This window comes from Podarcis raffonei, chromosome 5 (assembly GCF_027172205.1).
Source record: "Podarcis raffonei isolate rPodRaf1 chromosome 5, rPodRaf1.pri, whole genome shotgun sequence".
NCBI classification, from domain to species: domain Eukaryota; kingdom Metazoa; phylum Chordata; class Lepidosauria; order Squamata; family Lacertidae; genus Podarcis; species Podarcis raffonei.
Window position 1 is genome coordinate 53,034,997 of NC_070606.1, and position 17,512 is coordinate 53,052,508.

The window sequence follows — 17,512 nt, forward strand, 5'->3', positions numbered from 1 at the left end:
TTCTCATTATGTAACAGTAACAGTGGGTGGAAAAAAAATTATTGTTTCCAAAGCCCTGAAGAGTTGACTTTATTCTACCAGTTGGCCTTGGTAGGAAGCTATGACAACAAAGCTAATAATGAAAATGGTCATATAATAATAATTGATAGGTTTTGTAACCCATGGAGTATAGAGATCCTTATGTTATATGGCAGCAGACTTCCCTTCCATGTAACTACAGAAACAAGATCAGGACTCTCTAGACCACATTTTGATCTTAAGGAATAAGAATGGAAAGAAAATTATATTGTTTAAAATGATGCTATGCCAAATATGTATAGGTACATAATATATTATTGCTCAAACTCAACAGGATAGACTTAGCCTTTTCTCCAAATACCTAAATGATTACCAAATGATGTGTTGTGACTTCAGCAAGGGTCACAAGGAGACTGAGGTTGTGTCCTAAACTGGATGGCTATATTAGCAATTGGTGTGCGTAGATTAGGTGATGATTGCCCACAACTATTTTATCTAGTGCATATTGATGCATCACACACATAAACATGGAAAAAATAATAAGGCAAAGTTATAATACAAAGCTTTATAACACCATCTTCCCGAAAACCCCAAGTCTGTTTTTAAGCAAGCTCCTTTAAAAAACTTATTCTTGTCAGTTTCACAGCGGGTTTTGCGGACAGAGGGAAAGAAGTAATTGCTGAGATATGGAATTTCAGGACAGAAGGTAAACCCCAAACAAAGGCAACATGCTTTTGCTCAATCTTTTCAGTAATTAGAATGGAAAATCACTGCAGAATATCATGCCTTAACCAAGATGGTAAATACGGCATATGCCTTTAAAAAAAATCAGCAGATTCAATATGCGGCAAGGAAGTGTTCTCCACTTTAACCTAGTGACATTATTTTCACATAGTAATTAGATGGAATAAAGCCACTCTATTCAGCAATTAAATGCTTATTTGCATGGTATCTGGAAATGAGCAATATCAAGAAAACCAAACTCTCTTGATAATGATTGTTTTCCAGAAATTGTACTTGATCTAGATCTTTGCTGAAAGTTATTTTTATCCCTTCTGGCTTGCTTTCTGAACAATTCTCATTTGAAACTGCTGACTCTTGAAAATTGCTAATCAACTTTTTCCTTATATGCAAAACAAATGTAAATTACGCCCTGAATTTACCTGTCTGGGACAGGGAATTATTTTTCTGGAATGTCACCAAGCACTCCACTTTTAATATAAAACATGTGAACCTAAGGACAGAAACATGCAAATCTATAGGACTTCGCACCAATCATTCATTTGCTGAATTGAAACATTAATTTCTCTATATCCTGATGGGTAAATCTTCCTAAGTGTGTGTTTGGAAGAGGGATGTATAAGAAAAAGAAAAGCAATGCCCTTTTCAAATACAAAAACACACACACAATACATGTCCTTTTAAACATATGACTACATAATTCATTTGTCTGAGAACAAATGATTATTTCACAAAGGTCACTTTTTTATTTGGCTTACAGAACACTTATAAACTAGGAAGTCTAACTGTTACTCCAAAGCACACAGCAGTGTCAAAGGTTATACTGTGTTTCTGTTTCACCCTCAGTAAATTACTTGCAAATGTATTCAAACACAATATGATATTTTATTTTACTGAAAATAACAGACTGCACTCGCCTGAAATAAAAACTGAGGTACATCAAGCATAAACATGGGGAAGAAATACATTGGTTTAGAAACCCATAAATCCTTATTTGAATCTGCCAACCTGAAAGCGAAGTAAAGCCTGAAAAAACTATTTTTCTTAAATGCTATGTCTGATTAAGCCATACTATTAAATGACAGCTGAACTTTAACATTAATATGATATTATTTAAATAACTGCATGACTTTTTTTTACACTAAAAATGATGAATGATTTTTGGACAGCTCAATTGACATAAAGCAAGGAAACCCTTTAATGAGATTTGACAAAATGGAGACATATGCAGAATATTCGTTACAGCTCATGTCGCAGGGCCCTTCCTGGGGAGGATATAGGTTTGGTCATGGAGTTTTTATTATTATTATTTTGATTGTCTACAGGCGCTGAACCATCTCTTTCAATTGCTGCCTCCTTTCTCTATGGATTTTGAATTTAGCTGGTGTCATTTACATATTACTCTTAATCAGAAAATTTTGTATGCTATGGTTCAGAGTCTGAATTGTGAGAAGTTTGTGAAATGGAAGCAAGAGGTGCCGTTATCTTACCCTTTGTCAGCTGGATATACAAGGAAGGGGGGAAAGCAAAACAAACCCAAGCTATTTTCATGAGGAGATTAAGGACTGGTGTATAGTTTAAATCACTTCACGTGCAGCCATTTCCACATGGGAAGTTGCTCATGTGCAGTAATTTGCCATATGGATCAGGCAATTTTTCTCCATGTCACAGCAGACCTTTGTCCATTTGTGGGAGCATGAAAACAACCGTCTGATCTGCATGGCAAGCAGCTGCACACAAATAACTTTTAGCAACCTTCCCCAACCTGGTGCCCTCCACTTGTTGTGGACTACAGCTCCCTTAATCTTTGACCACTGGCCATCTTTCACGGTACAAAAAGTTTGCACGTACGATGTCAACAATTTCTCAGTGTCAAACATATTGTCTATCCAGCCTCTCCTTCATAAAAGCTTGATTCATGTCAAAAAAGAGAAGTTGAAAATGCTTCCTCTTGTGTGGTTTTTCATGTAATCATACTAAATAAAGATCTGACAGATCCAGCTGATAAGAACCCTGCTAAAAGTTATCCTTGGAATTGGACGAAATAATTATTTAGGTCCCTGCATTTTGGAGGGGTGGGTCATTCTAGCTAATGGAAGAAACGTGTGTATTTGATTTTCCTCACACATGTCATACACATATATAGTGGCATCTCCATATGACATAACAGAGCCCTGCACGTGTATATATGTGCAGAGTTGCAGGCAGTATCTCAGGTCATTAAGGTGAATAGGAAATCTCCCAATCAAGTCTGCTATTCATTGCTCAGTCACGGCATCGGAGCTTGAAGCCTGTTTCCCTGATCTAGTGGAATGGGGACAGCTAGAGAGGTGGGCACAGACGTCCTAATTCATGTGGTGGGCTAGTGCAGACATGTCCAACCTGTCGACCGCAATCTACAGGTAGATCGCCGTCGTTCGTGTACAGGTGGCTGTTGTGCTGCGTGCTATTATCAGCGCTGTAGTATTGGCTGAGCGTAGTTTTTGAAACCACCCCTAAAAAAAGCTCAGCAGCTCTGTTAAACCCTCTCAATGGGTAGATCACTGCCTTTTTTATACTGGGAGTAGATCACAGTATCTTGGGAGTTGGACGTGCCCAGGCTAGTGCACCTAGCTGCACATGCTCTGGTGAGAGAAACTGAGCTCTTTGTTGGTGCTCCATATGTCTACAGGAACTGTGCCAGCATGGGCGAGAGTGATATATATATATATGCAAAGAGCATATATTAATATAGTCAAGGAATTGTTTTAATGGTTTCTTGAATACAGATTGCATGTGTTGCGAAGAAGGTTGGCTATCCATATAAACAAGCAGCAGTAAAAAAAAGTTTCAACTATAGGCCTATATCTCAGCCTGGTGTGTGTGTGAGAGAAAAAGAAATCTACAGCAACCAAAATAGTTTTAATTGTCAGAGGAACTGCCCTTAGCAAAACTACACCAAGCTGGCTGATTTCCAAACGATTCAAAATTATGACAAGTGTCAATAGATTTTATCTAACTTGCAATTTATATGAAGGAAGCAAGAAAAAGAGAGAGGGTCCCTACCTTGCCCTTACCTTCGTAACATTCCTGTAAGGATCCTTGAACTCTTGCCCAAGTTTGCATCTGTTTCTCTGAGCTGTGAGGGAAAATGTTGAAAGATTGTATATAATCCAATAGGTAGAGAGACCTTTGTGGTTTGTTTGTCTTTTTAAAAAGGGAGCAATCTATTTACATGTTAATGAAATATGCTGGTGCTTCAAACTTCACAATTTTCAAAAACAATGGAGTTTCAAGAGAGTAGTGTGTGGGGGTTATTGTTTTTGCTTCTTACTGTGGTATGCATTTTTGTGTTTTTATATTGTAAACTGCTCTTCAGATGCAGGGTGGTATAGAAATTTAAAATTTTTAAAAACAAAATCTTTCTGAGCCAGTGGGCACATTTGAGTAAGTGCTGTGGATGTCAGTCACAAAATGGCTGCCATGGGGTGTGTGACATAACACAAATAGGCTGCCACATCTCAAAGAACAGAACATGGGACAGGACCACAAAATGGTGCCAGCGTGCCTTTCCCTATCAACGGGAAAAAGGGAACTATAGTAACAGCTATGCTTGCTTGCTTACTGAGAGAAGTTATTTCCACCGCTTCTCTGTTCAGAACAGAAGGATGGGAGGCTGCCTGTTTGTAGCATCCAATCAAATACGGTCATGTTTAAGGGAACATGTTCAAAGAAGCACAGACTGAGATAGTGCAAACAGGAACTGAGCAGGAAGAGTAAGCAGTCTCTTATCCATTGTGGATGAAGGAATATTTACTGAGACTTTTCACAAATAACATACGAGTATTGGTGGGCACAGTGGTGCCCACAGATTATGCATTGGGAACCCCCAATTCTTGCTGGTTTGCTTTTAATATGGTGAAACTATAAAATGACTTGGTAAACTTTTAGGTAAATGTAGGAATCTATTTTTTAAAAAATAATATTTATTACTTTTAAAGATTACAGAAAAGGAAAAGAAAAAGGACAATAGGAAAAAAACAAAAAAAGAAAACAATACAATACAATATATAAACAATACAAAACACAACCTAAACACATTAAACTAAACACATTAAACTAAACTAAACAAAACCCTAACCCACCCTAACCCTAAACAAAACAAAACAAAACCCATTTAAAAACATACATCACACCTTTCCCATACTCTGTCTTTCATTCCCTTGTTTCCTCGACTTCCTCTCACCTCCCTTTTTGTATTCCACTTCTATTAATTGTTTCAGCAAATCCTTTCCATCTTTCTCTAATATGATAGAAAATGTAGGAATCTATTTTATATCTAGTCAGACCATCTAGCTCTGTATTGTCAACAGTGGCTGGAAGATGCTCTCTGGGGCTTCACACCTGAATCCTTCTCACGCCTGTCTGGTGAACCAGGAACCTACAGTGGGACTTTATCAATAAATAGAATTTTTTAAAAATGTAAGAAGAGAAGCTACAGCAGAACAAACACTATGGATTCAGAAGACCCCAGGTAAACCAAGAGCTTCTCGAGTTGAAAGGATCTCATATAGCATGGCTGGGAAAGAACACTACCTGAAAACTTGGATTTATATAGTTGAACGCAGCATGGTCTGATAAGGGAGGCATGAAGCATTTGAGAACTTCCATCTTTATCCAGCTTTGTAGAAAGAGCAGTAATACTCACTCCCTTCCTCAAAATATTCATAATAAACTTATTCTGGTGATAATCCTAAGTACATCTGGAGCTGCAAATTGTTTCTCATTATCAAACTTACTCTTTCTCGAGCACGCTGAATCTTCTCTCTGTCATTGCTGAGATTTTCCAATATGTCCTGGCCAATCTGTTCTGCATGGAGAAATTAAAAAGTGGGTGGAAACGTCACAAACCATGAAAAATAGAGAATATCACTTTAAACAGCAAGAAAATCTAGCAAATACTTTACGAAACGTAAGTCTCCAAATGTGATAATCATGGTTGTATTCAACCAACCTTTACTCAGAGTAGACTCATTAACATTAGTCAGTGTTGTTAATTTCAATGGGTCTTCTCTGGGTATGTTAGTTGAATAAAATCCTAAGAACAATCTTAAGCCACAGAAATGAAAAACATGCACTCCATATATAATTGAAAATTGATGCACAACTGATATACTGTATTGGGCAAAACACATATCACAGTAGTCAGGATCCCAGGTGTCATGGATGAAATTCTGCATAAACATAGGCGTTTTTTGTTTTTTGTTTAGCTCCCCCTTCTGGCAACAGGTGCCACACATGGAAAGCATCCATGAAGCTGGAGCTTCCCCACAGGAGTAGCACCCTCCAAGGTGTGAGAGCTGATATCCAGTAAAAAACAAAATATCCATTGTCTCACATGATCACTTACGGGCCACTATGGACCACACCCATTTGATGGGAGACAAGATTATTCCAGTAACAGCATACTACAGCGATTTAAATCTACTGAACTTATACATCAAAACTCTAAGATAGTTTTGGTAATCCAGCCCCACAAAGGAAATGATGAGGTGTGCATAGATGCATATTGCCAAGATTGTTATTTTAGCTATTATTAGTTAAATTGACATATTTCACCTTAATATGGTATATATTTTATAAGTTACTGATAGAATAATATAAATATGAATACTTCCTCAGATAGCTAACTATGAATTTATACAGCCATAGTGTTCTCAGTTTCTTTCTGGCTTGATGCTCTTAATTTTTAGCTGCATATATAATGCCTCCCAGAGGTGAAAGGTGGTACAATATATGTTACAAGGACAGATTATAGTATATAGATGGAAGAACAGTATAAATATTTCTGAAACTCTTTAATCTTTTGTACCATTATTGTGTTAGTCTATTGTTTGTGCAAATGAGCATTAATATTTGAAGACATATCTATTCCTCATCCTCTTTCAACGTCTTATATGACATAAACCAATACTGAATCATTTGAAGCTCAGGATTAAGCTGAAAAAAGGAGAGAAATTTCAGTGAATATGAGTCAATTCAATTTCCTTCTGGTTTTGTTGTTGTTTGCACTTGCCATAAGCTTTCAAGGCTATACATCTAATAAATATTATCTTCAACCTACCCAGATTCAAAGCAATGGGTGGTTCAACTAAGGTTTACTTAGAGTAGATTCACTGAAATGAATGAACATGACTAAATTAGGTCTATTGATTTCAATAGGTCTTCTGTGAACAAAACTCAGTTGAGTACCACACTATGAAATCTCACTTGTATACAACTCAAACCAATCCTTAAAACAGGCAAAAGAAACCCTTTCCTTTTAAAAAGTAAATAAAAATGCTGAAGTATGATGTTTTGCAAACAGAGATAAAAAATCACTTTATATCACGTTTTTGAAAATAAATATACTTTGCCAATTGGCATCAAGTTTATTGTCCACTGATCAAGACAACAGTGTCATCAACCAAGAGTAGAACGCTGTCAGCTTTGACAAATAGTGTATTTTCCTCTCATTGCCAATGACTGAAGATATCAATAAATAAAGGATAGAGACCATGTCAGTTGGAATACCAGAAAATGAATTGCTGATATGTCACTTAGGGCCAATACTTTCAGCCATGAATTTCAACCTGGCAAAAAACTCAAAGAACTGAAATAGCTGCATTGCCTCCTAGCAAACATATACAACTAAAGGGAAGGCTCAGTATTTTATGAAGAGAATATAGCAAGTAGTAACCATTTCAGCCCAAAGGTGTTAAGAGCTTTAAACACCTTTGGGCTGAAATGGTTACTACTACCTATATTCTCATCAAAAAATAATTTCAGAGATGCCACCAAAGTAAACCAAAGTTAAATTAACAGTGTTAATTATACAGCACTTGAAACACAGGCTTAAATCCAAAGAGTTTGGGCAATAGAGGTTTGGAGGTCTCCTTCCTTCTGCAGTTCTTTGAAAATCCACTCCTGAGGGTTACTCTGATATAGTAGCACTTTGGTGCAGGAGGCTGCAGCCAAAGATGGAGGGTGGATGGGATTCAGCAAAAATCAACGACTCTCTTCTCACAGCAAATTCCTTTCAATCACAGTTTCATGGAATTTCATTTTAGAAAAAATTAAAACTACAAAAAGCAACACTCATAAAATACTAAAACACAATTAAAGGAATAAAGAAACTCACTGATTACAATCCTTAGACTATCCTGTATATGCCTATGGGGCAACTGCAGTAAAACAGCCTAAGGAGAAGCTCACTAACTATTGAAAGATGGGATCTATGTTTCGTATAAACGAGAAAGAGAGATTATAGTCGGGGGGGGGGGGGAATATAGACATCTGTCCTTGATTGGAATTTGATGAGAAGCCTCAAGGGCTTTCCCACAGGAAATAAAAGGAAACCAGGATGCCATAACATCATTTGCTTGCTGTACTTGCTGAATTAGTTTGTACATAATCATAATCTCTCAAATTTTATCAATCAACCACTGTTTACATGGTTGCTTACATTGAGACTTCCAGTTTTGTACTATGTACAACAATGTATACAACTGCTTAAAAATATATTTATGCAGGAATCCAGGGTCATCAGGTCCAAAATGATGAAGCAGCACAGGAATCACCAACATGATGCCCTCCAAACGCTGGCTATTTTGGCAGGAACTGATGGGAATTTATTTCCTTACAATTATATCCCACCTTTCTTCTATCGTGGAACCCAAGGAAACATACACTTTGTCCCTAATCAGTCACCCATCCAGGCACTGAACAGATGTAGACCTGCTTAGCTTTAGCAGGTGGCAGTCTCCTATGCCTTCAGAGCATCCTATGGGAGCTGGAATCCAACAGCATCTGGAGGGCATCATGTTGGCTAACCCTGATTTGCTACCTGCAGTCAAATTTGAATAAATGCCTGGCAGCAAACAGCCATCTTCCAGAACTCCAGCAAAGATCCTTCTAATCATTCAAACAGCATTTGGGAGATAAACCGTAATGTTCTAGTCTAGAACCCTTGCTCTCAATTATTCCATTTGGCAAAAGGTGCAATGCCTAAAACTCATTTTTATTTAAAATGTGCACTCTGGTATATTTATTTGTATCCAAGGATTAAGCTTAGATTCTCTAAAGAATTTGAAATAATTTATCCCCATAAATAGTAAACAATATTGGTGGTTGGGAACTTTGGAGCAGGTTTACAAAATGCATGGTGAACTCCATATTTAAGAGTTCAGGCCATAATTCAGAGAGCTGTAGAACAGAATAGTGCTTATGATTAAAGTAGTTGAACAGCTATATCCTCTCCCCACCACAAGATCACACACCATTTTCAATGCAGCATGGTGACTTACCGTAAAAAAACAAACAAAAGAAAAACAAAGAAGACACACTGGGCATACCAAACCCTTTACAAAATCCAGATTTATCTTGTAAACTCTAGGGGCATTTAGAAACAAATGAAAGCATTTGTTTATCATAACGAGTCCTAATACAGAAAGGCTCCATCCATCTATTACTTCACTACGATTAAACAATGATATAATTAAACATTGCTGTGCAGAATTCCAAAAGGGGACTAAGATTTTATTGTAATAAGATACACAAAATATCCAGAATTGCAAAGTTTAAATACTTTCACAGCTACCAGTATAATTTATGTGCTGCCTGAAAAAAGCATGAACATTCAACAGACAAATTATCTCATTCTTGAGTTACACTGCAATGAAATGATAACACATCAGCAAGTGTAAATTTATCATCTAGTACAAGCCTTAGAGGGACAATGAATCAAGCGTCTTAAAATCCAGAATTGTCTTGTCTTCATATCGTTAGATAACTTGGGAAGTTGAACAGCTAAGCAAAGAAGAGTACCATACTAAATGTAATAATGAAATAGTTTAGGGTTATAAGAATGAGCCCTAGAAAGACATAGGCTCACATGCCTTTCCCTTCTCATTTTTTTGCTGTTGTGGATATTGGAAGCTTTCACATTAGATTAACTAGAGCTTGAGGCCTTTCTACATTTACCATTTATAGTGGCATGGTTGCTGCCCAATCCTAAAAAATTAAGAGTGAATTTGTAGCTGATTGTCTGCACCTTTGGTAAATCCACAATATAGAAAATTTACTGAGATAGAGCCTGAGTATCCTCTCCACAATGCACAATCCTACATTGCACAATTTACTACATTTATACTCTGAGTTGAATACTACTCCGGGATTAAACAATTTAATTTTCACAGAATGGTTAGGTGGATGAGAAACAAATTCTTAGAATTCTTCTATATAATTTCTGACATGAAATTACTGGACTGGATCCAGAGGTTGCCTTTGTTCAGCAGAAGGAGTTCTTACATCAGAGGACACCCCTTCTCCTCTGTCAGAGTAACGGATGCTTTGTCACTAAACCAGTGTCCCAAAACATGGCAGAGTAAGGTTTTATAGCTATGCTACATCAACATCACAAGCAAATGAAATGTCTGCTCAAATGTATAGAATTGGGTTTTAAGAGTCTCAGGGATAGCTCAATTGGCAGAGAATGAAACTCTTAATCTCTGAGTCATTGGTTCGAGTTCCACGTTAGCCAAAAGATTCCTGCATTGCAGGAAGTTGGACTAGATGACCCTTGTGGTCCCTTCCAACTCAACAATTCAAAGATTTGAAGAAGTAATGCAACATGGTTAAGCTTTGAGGGTTTTTAAAATGAAAAAAAATTAAGTGGTATATGCATTTTATGAAATAAATAAAAGTCAGTCTCACAGAAGGTCTTTTTCTCTCTAGTAACTTTCTTTAGTCTGATTGAATCTTTGTCACTGGGTATTATAACTTTATTTGCAATAAGAATAAGACAGCAAAGGATAGAAACAGATGTTTTATAAGATCTATCTATTCAGGTGACAAATTAATAAGAAATGAGTTAAAACATTTGAGCGACTTATGCTTGAAAGTTAAGTAAAGGATCTTTTTTGTCAATGAGATTTTGTCTTTCACCTGAAGTTAAACGACTCTATTGTAGGAGACTAAATTTGGTAACAGATGAATTTTTTAAAAAGCTGATCACATCAGTGAGAGATTAGAAGGGTGTGGGTAAAAGAGGGAGTGGTGCTTTTAGGAAAGGACTGAATGTAAAGAATTACTGAAGTGACAACTTGGATTTATAGGCTTGGGAATACACAGTTTGAAGCAAAAAAGTTCAGGTTTGAGCCAAATTATTAGGTTTCTAACAACAGCAAGTTAATGAAAGGAAGTGCTGACATATCTTAAGTGTTGGGGCACAAGTGAAACTGCTGTAATTTATAGCTTTTCAGTTGACATATTTAGATATGGAAACTAGTGCTAACAGATAGAAGTATTTAGATCATAAGGTTCTTAGATGACAAGGGGTGGTTATATGGCTAAAAAGAATAATAGTTAATGACTACATGCCAATACACAGAAAACTGTAGAATGTTGAGTAAAATAGTTGTTATCATAACTCACAAACTTTACTATTGAGCTTGTGCAATAAAGAAGCAGTTGAGAAACTGCACAAAATAAAACAGATATGGAGTGGGTTTCCAAAATGGAGCATATTATCCACCATTCACTACACAGAAAATGACAGCTTAACAACATTCAACGCAAAATGAATCACATGGCTGTGCTAAAAGCTTCAATTAAAGAATAGGTTAAAATGTAGGACTGAAAGCAGCTAATGCTTTTATCTTAAATTACAAAAATGAAGAAATCCTGTGTGGTGTTGGACTAGGATTTCGGAAACCAGGAATCAAATTCTCACTCAACCATGAAGCCCACTGGGTGACCCACTGGGTCACAGACTTTAAGCTGGGTCACAGACTTAAAGTCTGTGACCCACTGGGTCACAGACTTTAAGCCTAGGTCAGGGGTCAGCAACATTTTTCAGTCGTGGGCCGGTCCACCGTCCCTCAGACCATTTGGTGAGCCGGACTATATTTTTTTTGGGGGGGGGGGAGGAAATGAATGAATTCCTATGCCCCACAAATTCCTATGCCCCACAAATAACCCAGAGATGCTTTTTAAATAAAAGCACACATTCTACTCATGTAAAAACACGCTGATTCCCAGACCGTCCGTGGGCTGGATTGAGAAGGCGATTGGGCCGCATCCGGCACACGGGCTTTAGGTTGCCTAGCCCTGGCCTAGATTATTGTGAGGATAAACTGGGGAGCTGGAAAGCCACGTATGTCACCATGAGCTCTTTGGGGGAAAGGTGGGATAGAAATGTATCAATAAATCATAGAATTGTAGAGTTGGAAGGGACTCCAAGGATCACTTAGTCCAACCCCTGAAATACAGAAATCTTTTGCCAAACAATAATGAGATTAAGAGTCTCAGGCTCTACCAAATGAGCAATGCATACTGAGCGATACACCTGTGTCCCCCCCTCCACACCCACATTATTTAGTAACCATTGTCATGCTCCAATCTTGACCACAGCCAATCATGTGGATACTTCAAACTATAAGGACACTCAGCACCAGCTACCAACAGGAATGTTCAAATTAGAGCTACACAGTACAATACAACAAGGAGAAGGGGACGACAGAGGATGAGATGGTTGGACAGTGTTCTTGAAGCTACCAGCATGAGTTTGACCAAACTGCGGGAGCCAGTGGAAGACAGGAGTGCCTATCGTGCTCTGGTCCATGGGGTCACAAAGAGTCGGACACGACTAAACAATTAACAACAACAACAACAAGTACAGCACATGTGCTAACCATTATAGCTGTTACACTGAAAAACTACCATGCATATATGATTTGCAATAACCTATCCTGGAAAGTTCTTATCCTGTTACTGGACTACAACTCCCATTATCCCTTTCTATTTGCCATCCATACTGTGTAGAGGATCAACTGTTCCCCACCCCGATTTAACCAGGCAGAAGAATCAGAAACTGTTGCTCTCAGTCTAAAACCAGTGCAGGAAGATGAACATTAAAGTATTCAGTTGATGTTCTTCGACTGTTCACTCCTGGAGTAGGCCCACTGACAACAATATAAGGAAAGCTATTTCAGAGGCTATGGGGAAACAAGCTAAGTTAGGAAGTTTGAACAATATGTAAACTTATTTGGATGTTTATCAGTAGGCTATCAGTCACTAAAATTGGCTAAAATGTATTCCATGTCAGTCACATATGAACTATTCATTCCTTTTCAATCTCAATTTCCTCTATACAAATATAAATATGGTAACAGTTATTATGTCTTTCCCACATGTTTTTCTGCTCCAGATGATGCCAACACATTTGTGTTAGGGCATAACTCAAAATAGGGTATTTTGGCTATGCGTCTCTCTCTCTCTCTCTCTTGATTATACATATATATATATATATATATATATATGAGAGAACCAGCTTGGACAGACAATTGGAAGTCTACTAATAAAATTTGTAAATAAATACATAAGGCTGATCATCTTGAGAAATCTTTACAATTCTGCAGTTATCATCTCTCTGCTCTCTATTCAGAGGCCCAAAAAGAGTGGGAATTTGAAAAGGAGTAGCAGCAGTTGGCAATAATGGCTCAGTGACAAGAGAGGACCCATAAGAGCCAGGGGGAAGCTCATGGAGGTGATCTTGCCCAAGGACCTACAAAACCTGGAGCTCCTTTGTGCCCTACTCTAAGCAGCACTAACCCCCAAAGTCCACATACTTCCAAAGGGACTTGACAACCACCGGGTGTATTCAAGTACCCAACAATCCAAACTGCACAAAGTTGTAACTTTAGGAAACTACACTTAGGTGTCTGATTAGATAGTCAAAAATGTGGGGAAAGATAGGTAAGTACTACAGTGGTACCTTGGGTTACAAACGCTTCGGGTTACAAACGCTTCAGGTTACAGACTCCGCTAACCCGGAAGTAGTACCTCGGGTTAAGAACTTTGCTTTAGGATGAGAACAGAAATTGTGCGGTGTTGGCGCGGCGGCAGCAGGAGGCCCCATTAGCTAAAGTGGTACCTCAGGTTAAGAACAGTTTCAGGTTAAAAATGGACCTCCGGAATGAATTAAGTTCTTAACTATAGGTACCACTGTATTTCTGTTTTATTCTACATTCTTTCAAGGTAGTAAAGAGGACAAAGCATTCATGCTTTAGAAATACATGCAAAATGGGAAAGGGCAGCACATTCACTGTTGCACCAATACTCATACTAAATAGCAATAAACAAAACTTATTGAAATTGGGAGCAATAAAGAGGGGGGAAAGTATAATAATTGGGGCTTCAAATCAGCAACCACAAACAACGACATTTATCCAATACAATAAGAGCTGCATCGAACATGATACTTATAGAAAATATGCTAAAGTTTTCTTAGGACCAGAGGACCCAGGGAAAAAACACACCACAGCATAGGTTAACTGCTCAGAAACCTAGGAGCTGGCTTCAATGCCACTCATTCTTTGAATATGAATTAGCACTGGGTAATCACAGCATATTTATGAGGCCTTTTGCCTGGTCCTCCTCTCCTGTGAATGCTGTATTATTCATTGCATGTGCCCTGACCTCAACGCGCTCCTGTTCTGACAAATCATACTTGATTAAGACAAATCTTTATTAGTTAGCTAGTCAACTTCCCCATTTATCATTTACAAATCCCATTCTCCTTTTCGGATACAGTAGAAGTGACTGAGACCATTTTTCTCCTGTACAAAAACAAAATGCTTGTTACAACCAATAAGTGCAAACAGAAGCCTAGGAATCAGTAATAGATGATAAAACATCAATTTAATGGGTATAAATTACAAACACTGCAAGTCAACAGAACAGCATGTTTCTGTTGTCCTGAGAAAAATGATAATTAGCCAATCCTTTCACTAGCTTCGATTTCTTCCTTCCAGAATGAACTCTTGCTTGAAAACAAAATGTCACGTATAAAAAATGTATTGCAAAGTTGGAGACACAGAGTTCTAAGGTTAAAAAAAGAGAGAAAACAAAATGCAGAAGACTGCTGAGTAAAGAGATTGTTCAAGGTTCTTAGCACACATAAAAAAGATGTCTTAAAAGTGGAAACATAAAAGAATGAAAATGAATTCAAAATTATTCATGAGCCTTCAGCACTGTATGAAAATGTAATACTTCTTCCTAAAAAAGTACTTTGTGTCAAAAAAAATCAACAGGATGTTGTTTATTTCAGAAGTAAATTTACAGTAAAACAGGGGAAAGTTTTTTTGATAATCAGGATTAATACTTAGACCTGATCATGATTTTTAATTATGCTTGTACCTGAATTATTCAGTATACCTGAAGGAGCGTCTCCACCCCCAATGCTTAGCCTGGACACTGAGGTCCTCCTCCGAGGGTCTTCTGCTGATTCCCTCACTGCAAGAAGTACAGGGAACCAGGCAGAGGCCTTCTTGGTAGTGGTGCCCTCCCTATGGAACATCCTCCCTTCAGATGTCAAGGAGATAAAGAACTACACAACATTTAGAAGACATCTGAAGGCTGCCCTGTATTGGGAGGTTTTTTTTAATGCTTGTTTTTATTTTGTTTTTAGATGTATTGTAAGCTGCCCAGGGAGGCTGGGGAAACCAGGGTATAAAAAAATAAAGTTATTATTATGATGACTCTTCCATTCATATTTTGACTACCTTTGACAAATATTTGTATGTTTATCACTTCAGCAACAATACCATTCCTACAGTTTAATTAGGCAGCACTGAAAATGATCAGACTTATTCAGAAGCCCTTGACCACAGAGGCAAAGAATAGCCATTGTGGAATCGTACGCATTGATAACCTCATCCTCCATGTATTTGTTCAATCCTCTTTTAGTGCTTTCTAAGATGGTGGCTGCCACTGCCTCCTGTGAGAGCAAATTTCACACTTTAACCATAAACCACATTTTAAAAGTATTATCTTTTATCTAGGGTTGCCATATTCCCCAAAGTGAAAATCCAGACAAAGTTGTAGAGCTTTCTGCTGCTGCTGCTTCTCCTACTCCTCCTCCTCCTTCTTCTCCCTCCAAAAATCTAAGATTTGGGCCTTTTCTGAATTTTGATTTTTAAACCCCCTTGCCATACATCTGGGTTTCCTCAGACATTTTTGCTGATTTGCCGAAAATCTGTCTGGATGCCATTTTCCAGCTGAAAACCTTGACGTATGGCAGCCCTATTTTATCTGTCCCGAATCTTCCAACATTCAGCTTTATTGGCTGTTTGAGTGTCATGAGAGAGGGAGGTAAGCTTTTCTCTATCATTTCATCTCTTACTTACATTTTCTCTAAACTAAAGAGCCCCTAATGTTGCAGCCTTTTCTCATAGGGTAGTTGATCCATCCCCTTGATCATTTTGGTTCCCCCTTTCTGAACCTTTTCCAACTCTACAAAAACCATTTTTGAGGCAAGGTGGTCAGAACTCTACACAGTTTTCCAAATGTGGTTTCACCATAGCTTTGTATAACAGCATTATGATATTGACAGTTTTATTTTTCAGTTTCTTTCTGTAGCATGCAATTTGCCTTTTTCACTGTGATAGAGAACACCATCAGTTCTTCTCAGCAAAACCCTGCCAGACAAACAACTTTATTGTGGCATGAGCTTTCATGGCCTACAGTCCAGTTCATGAGACTGCAGGGCATAATAAATTCAAGGTGGCACAAGCCTCTGTTGTTTATGCTGTACGGACCAATACAGTTGCCCCTCTGCAAATTTATTTTAGACTGCTTTACATTAAGTGTAAGCACAGAATAGATCTTCAAAATACCTAGCAAGAAAGAGTTTTCTCCAACAAGTATGCATGCAAGGACTTTCCTGGTAGCGTAACGGATGTGGCAGATTACAACTGCAAAAGCAGCTACTACATCAATAGAAACTATTACTTACAGCTTTTAGTAACAACCTATCAAATGACACTGACAACAGCAAAATCAAACTCCCTTTGGGTGCCATTCTGTTGGCAGAAAAACGTGGCATATAAAAATGAACATGACAGTGTAATGTTGCCTTCAGTTTTTGCTGATTTGTTAAAGTACTCAATAAACACACAAGACGTAACTGGCTGTAAACTATTCATTGTTTCGAATTGTAGATTTCAACGGAAGTCTCATAAAGTTCAGTGTATCAGTTGAACCACTACTATGCTATGAGATCCACTACCCTGTAATATTACATATGAACCTGTTCTACTGATGAAGCCTAGGATGGCGAAACAAGGCTAATATTCCGGAAAGCCTTGTCTTAGACTCTGTGAAAGGATTCTGTGGAACTGTAACAACCCTTCATGTGGATTATTGGACTCTTTGAACAGACAAGTGGAATAGATACTTTTACATTTATGGACCTTATGCATGAACTGACTAGAGAATGAACTTATCCACTGGATCTTCTGGTTTTTTTTGTTGTACTTTATGAGACTTCCGTTGAAATCTACAATTCGATACAATGAATAGTATACCTTATTTATTCAAAAGTACAGCCAGTTACAGCCAGTATGTTTCATGTAACCATAGGTTTGTTGTTGTTGATTTGTTAAAGTAAGCATTTCCTTTTTATTGCGCAATTACAGATGCTGAATCAGATTTCTGATTTTACAACATCTTAATTTTGTGTACATACAAAAGTCTTAGTAGAAATGGATGTGTATTTACACACATATATTCCCCATAATGTATTTTGTTTCTTCATCAGGCAAAGAACTTTGCAAATAATTGAAGTAGTACTATTATACTATTATATGCCCTGATAACTTCATTTCCCAACCATTCTTCCATCTGCACCCTCAAGGTCCAGAGATTTCTCTAGATCATTCACACATTTCCAAGC

The 17,512-nt window shown here is 37.7% G+C and overlaps 1 protein-coding gene across 4 annotated transcripts in view; it reads right to left on the bottom strand.

The window, feature by feature from the left end:
* Window positions 1-17,512, bottom strand: part of VTI1A (vesicle transport through interaction with t-SNAREs 1A) — a 245,212-nt gene that overhangs the window by 88,408 nt on the left and 139,292 nt on the right. For 2 of the 4 annotated variants that reach the window (XM_053389206.1, XM_053389207.1), the window contains 2 exons: window positions 5,538-5,608; window positions 3,816-3,877 (listed from right to left, as the gene is read on the bottom strand). In XM_053389206.1, the coding sequence (XP_053245181.1) occupies window positions 3,816-3,877; window positions 5,538-5,608 (133 nt within the window). Of the gene's footprint in view, window positions 1-3,804; window positions 3,878-5,537; window positions 5,609-17,512 lie in introns of all 4 variants that reach the window. The other 2 variants (XM_053389208.1, XM_053389209.1) reach the window with 1 other exon arrangement.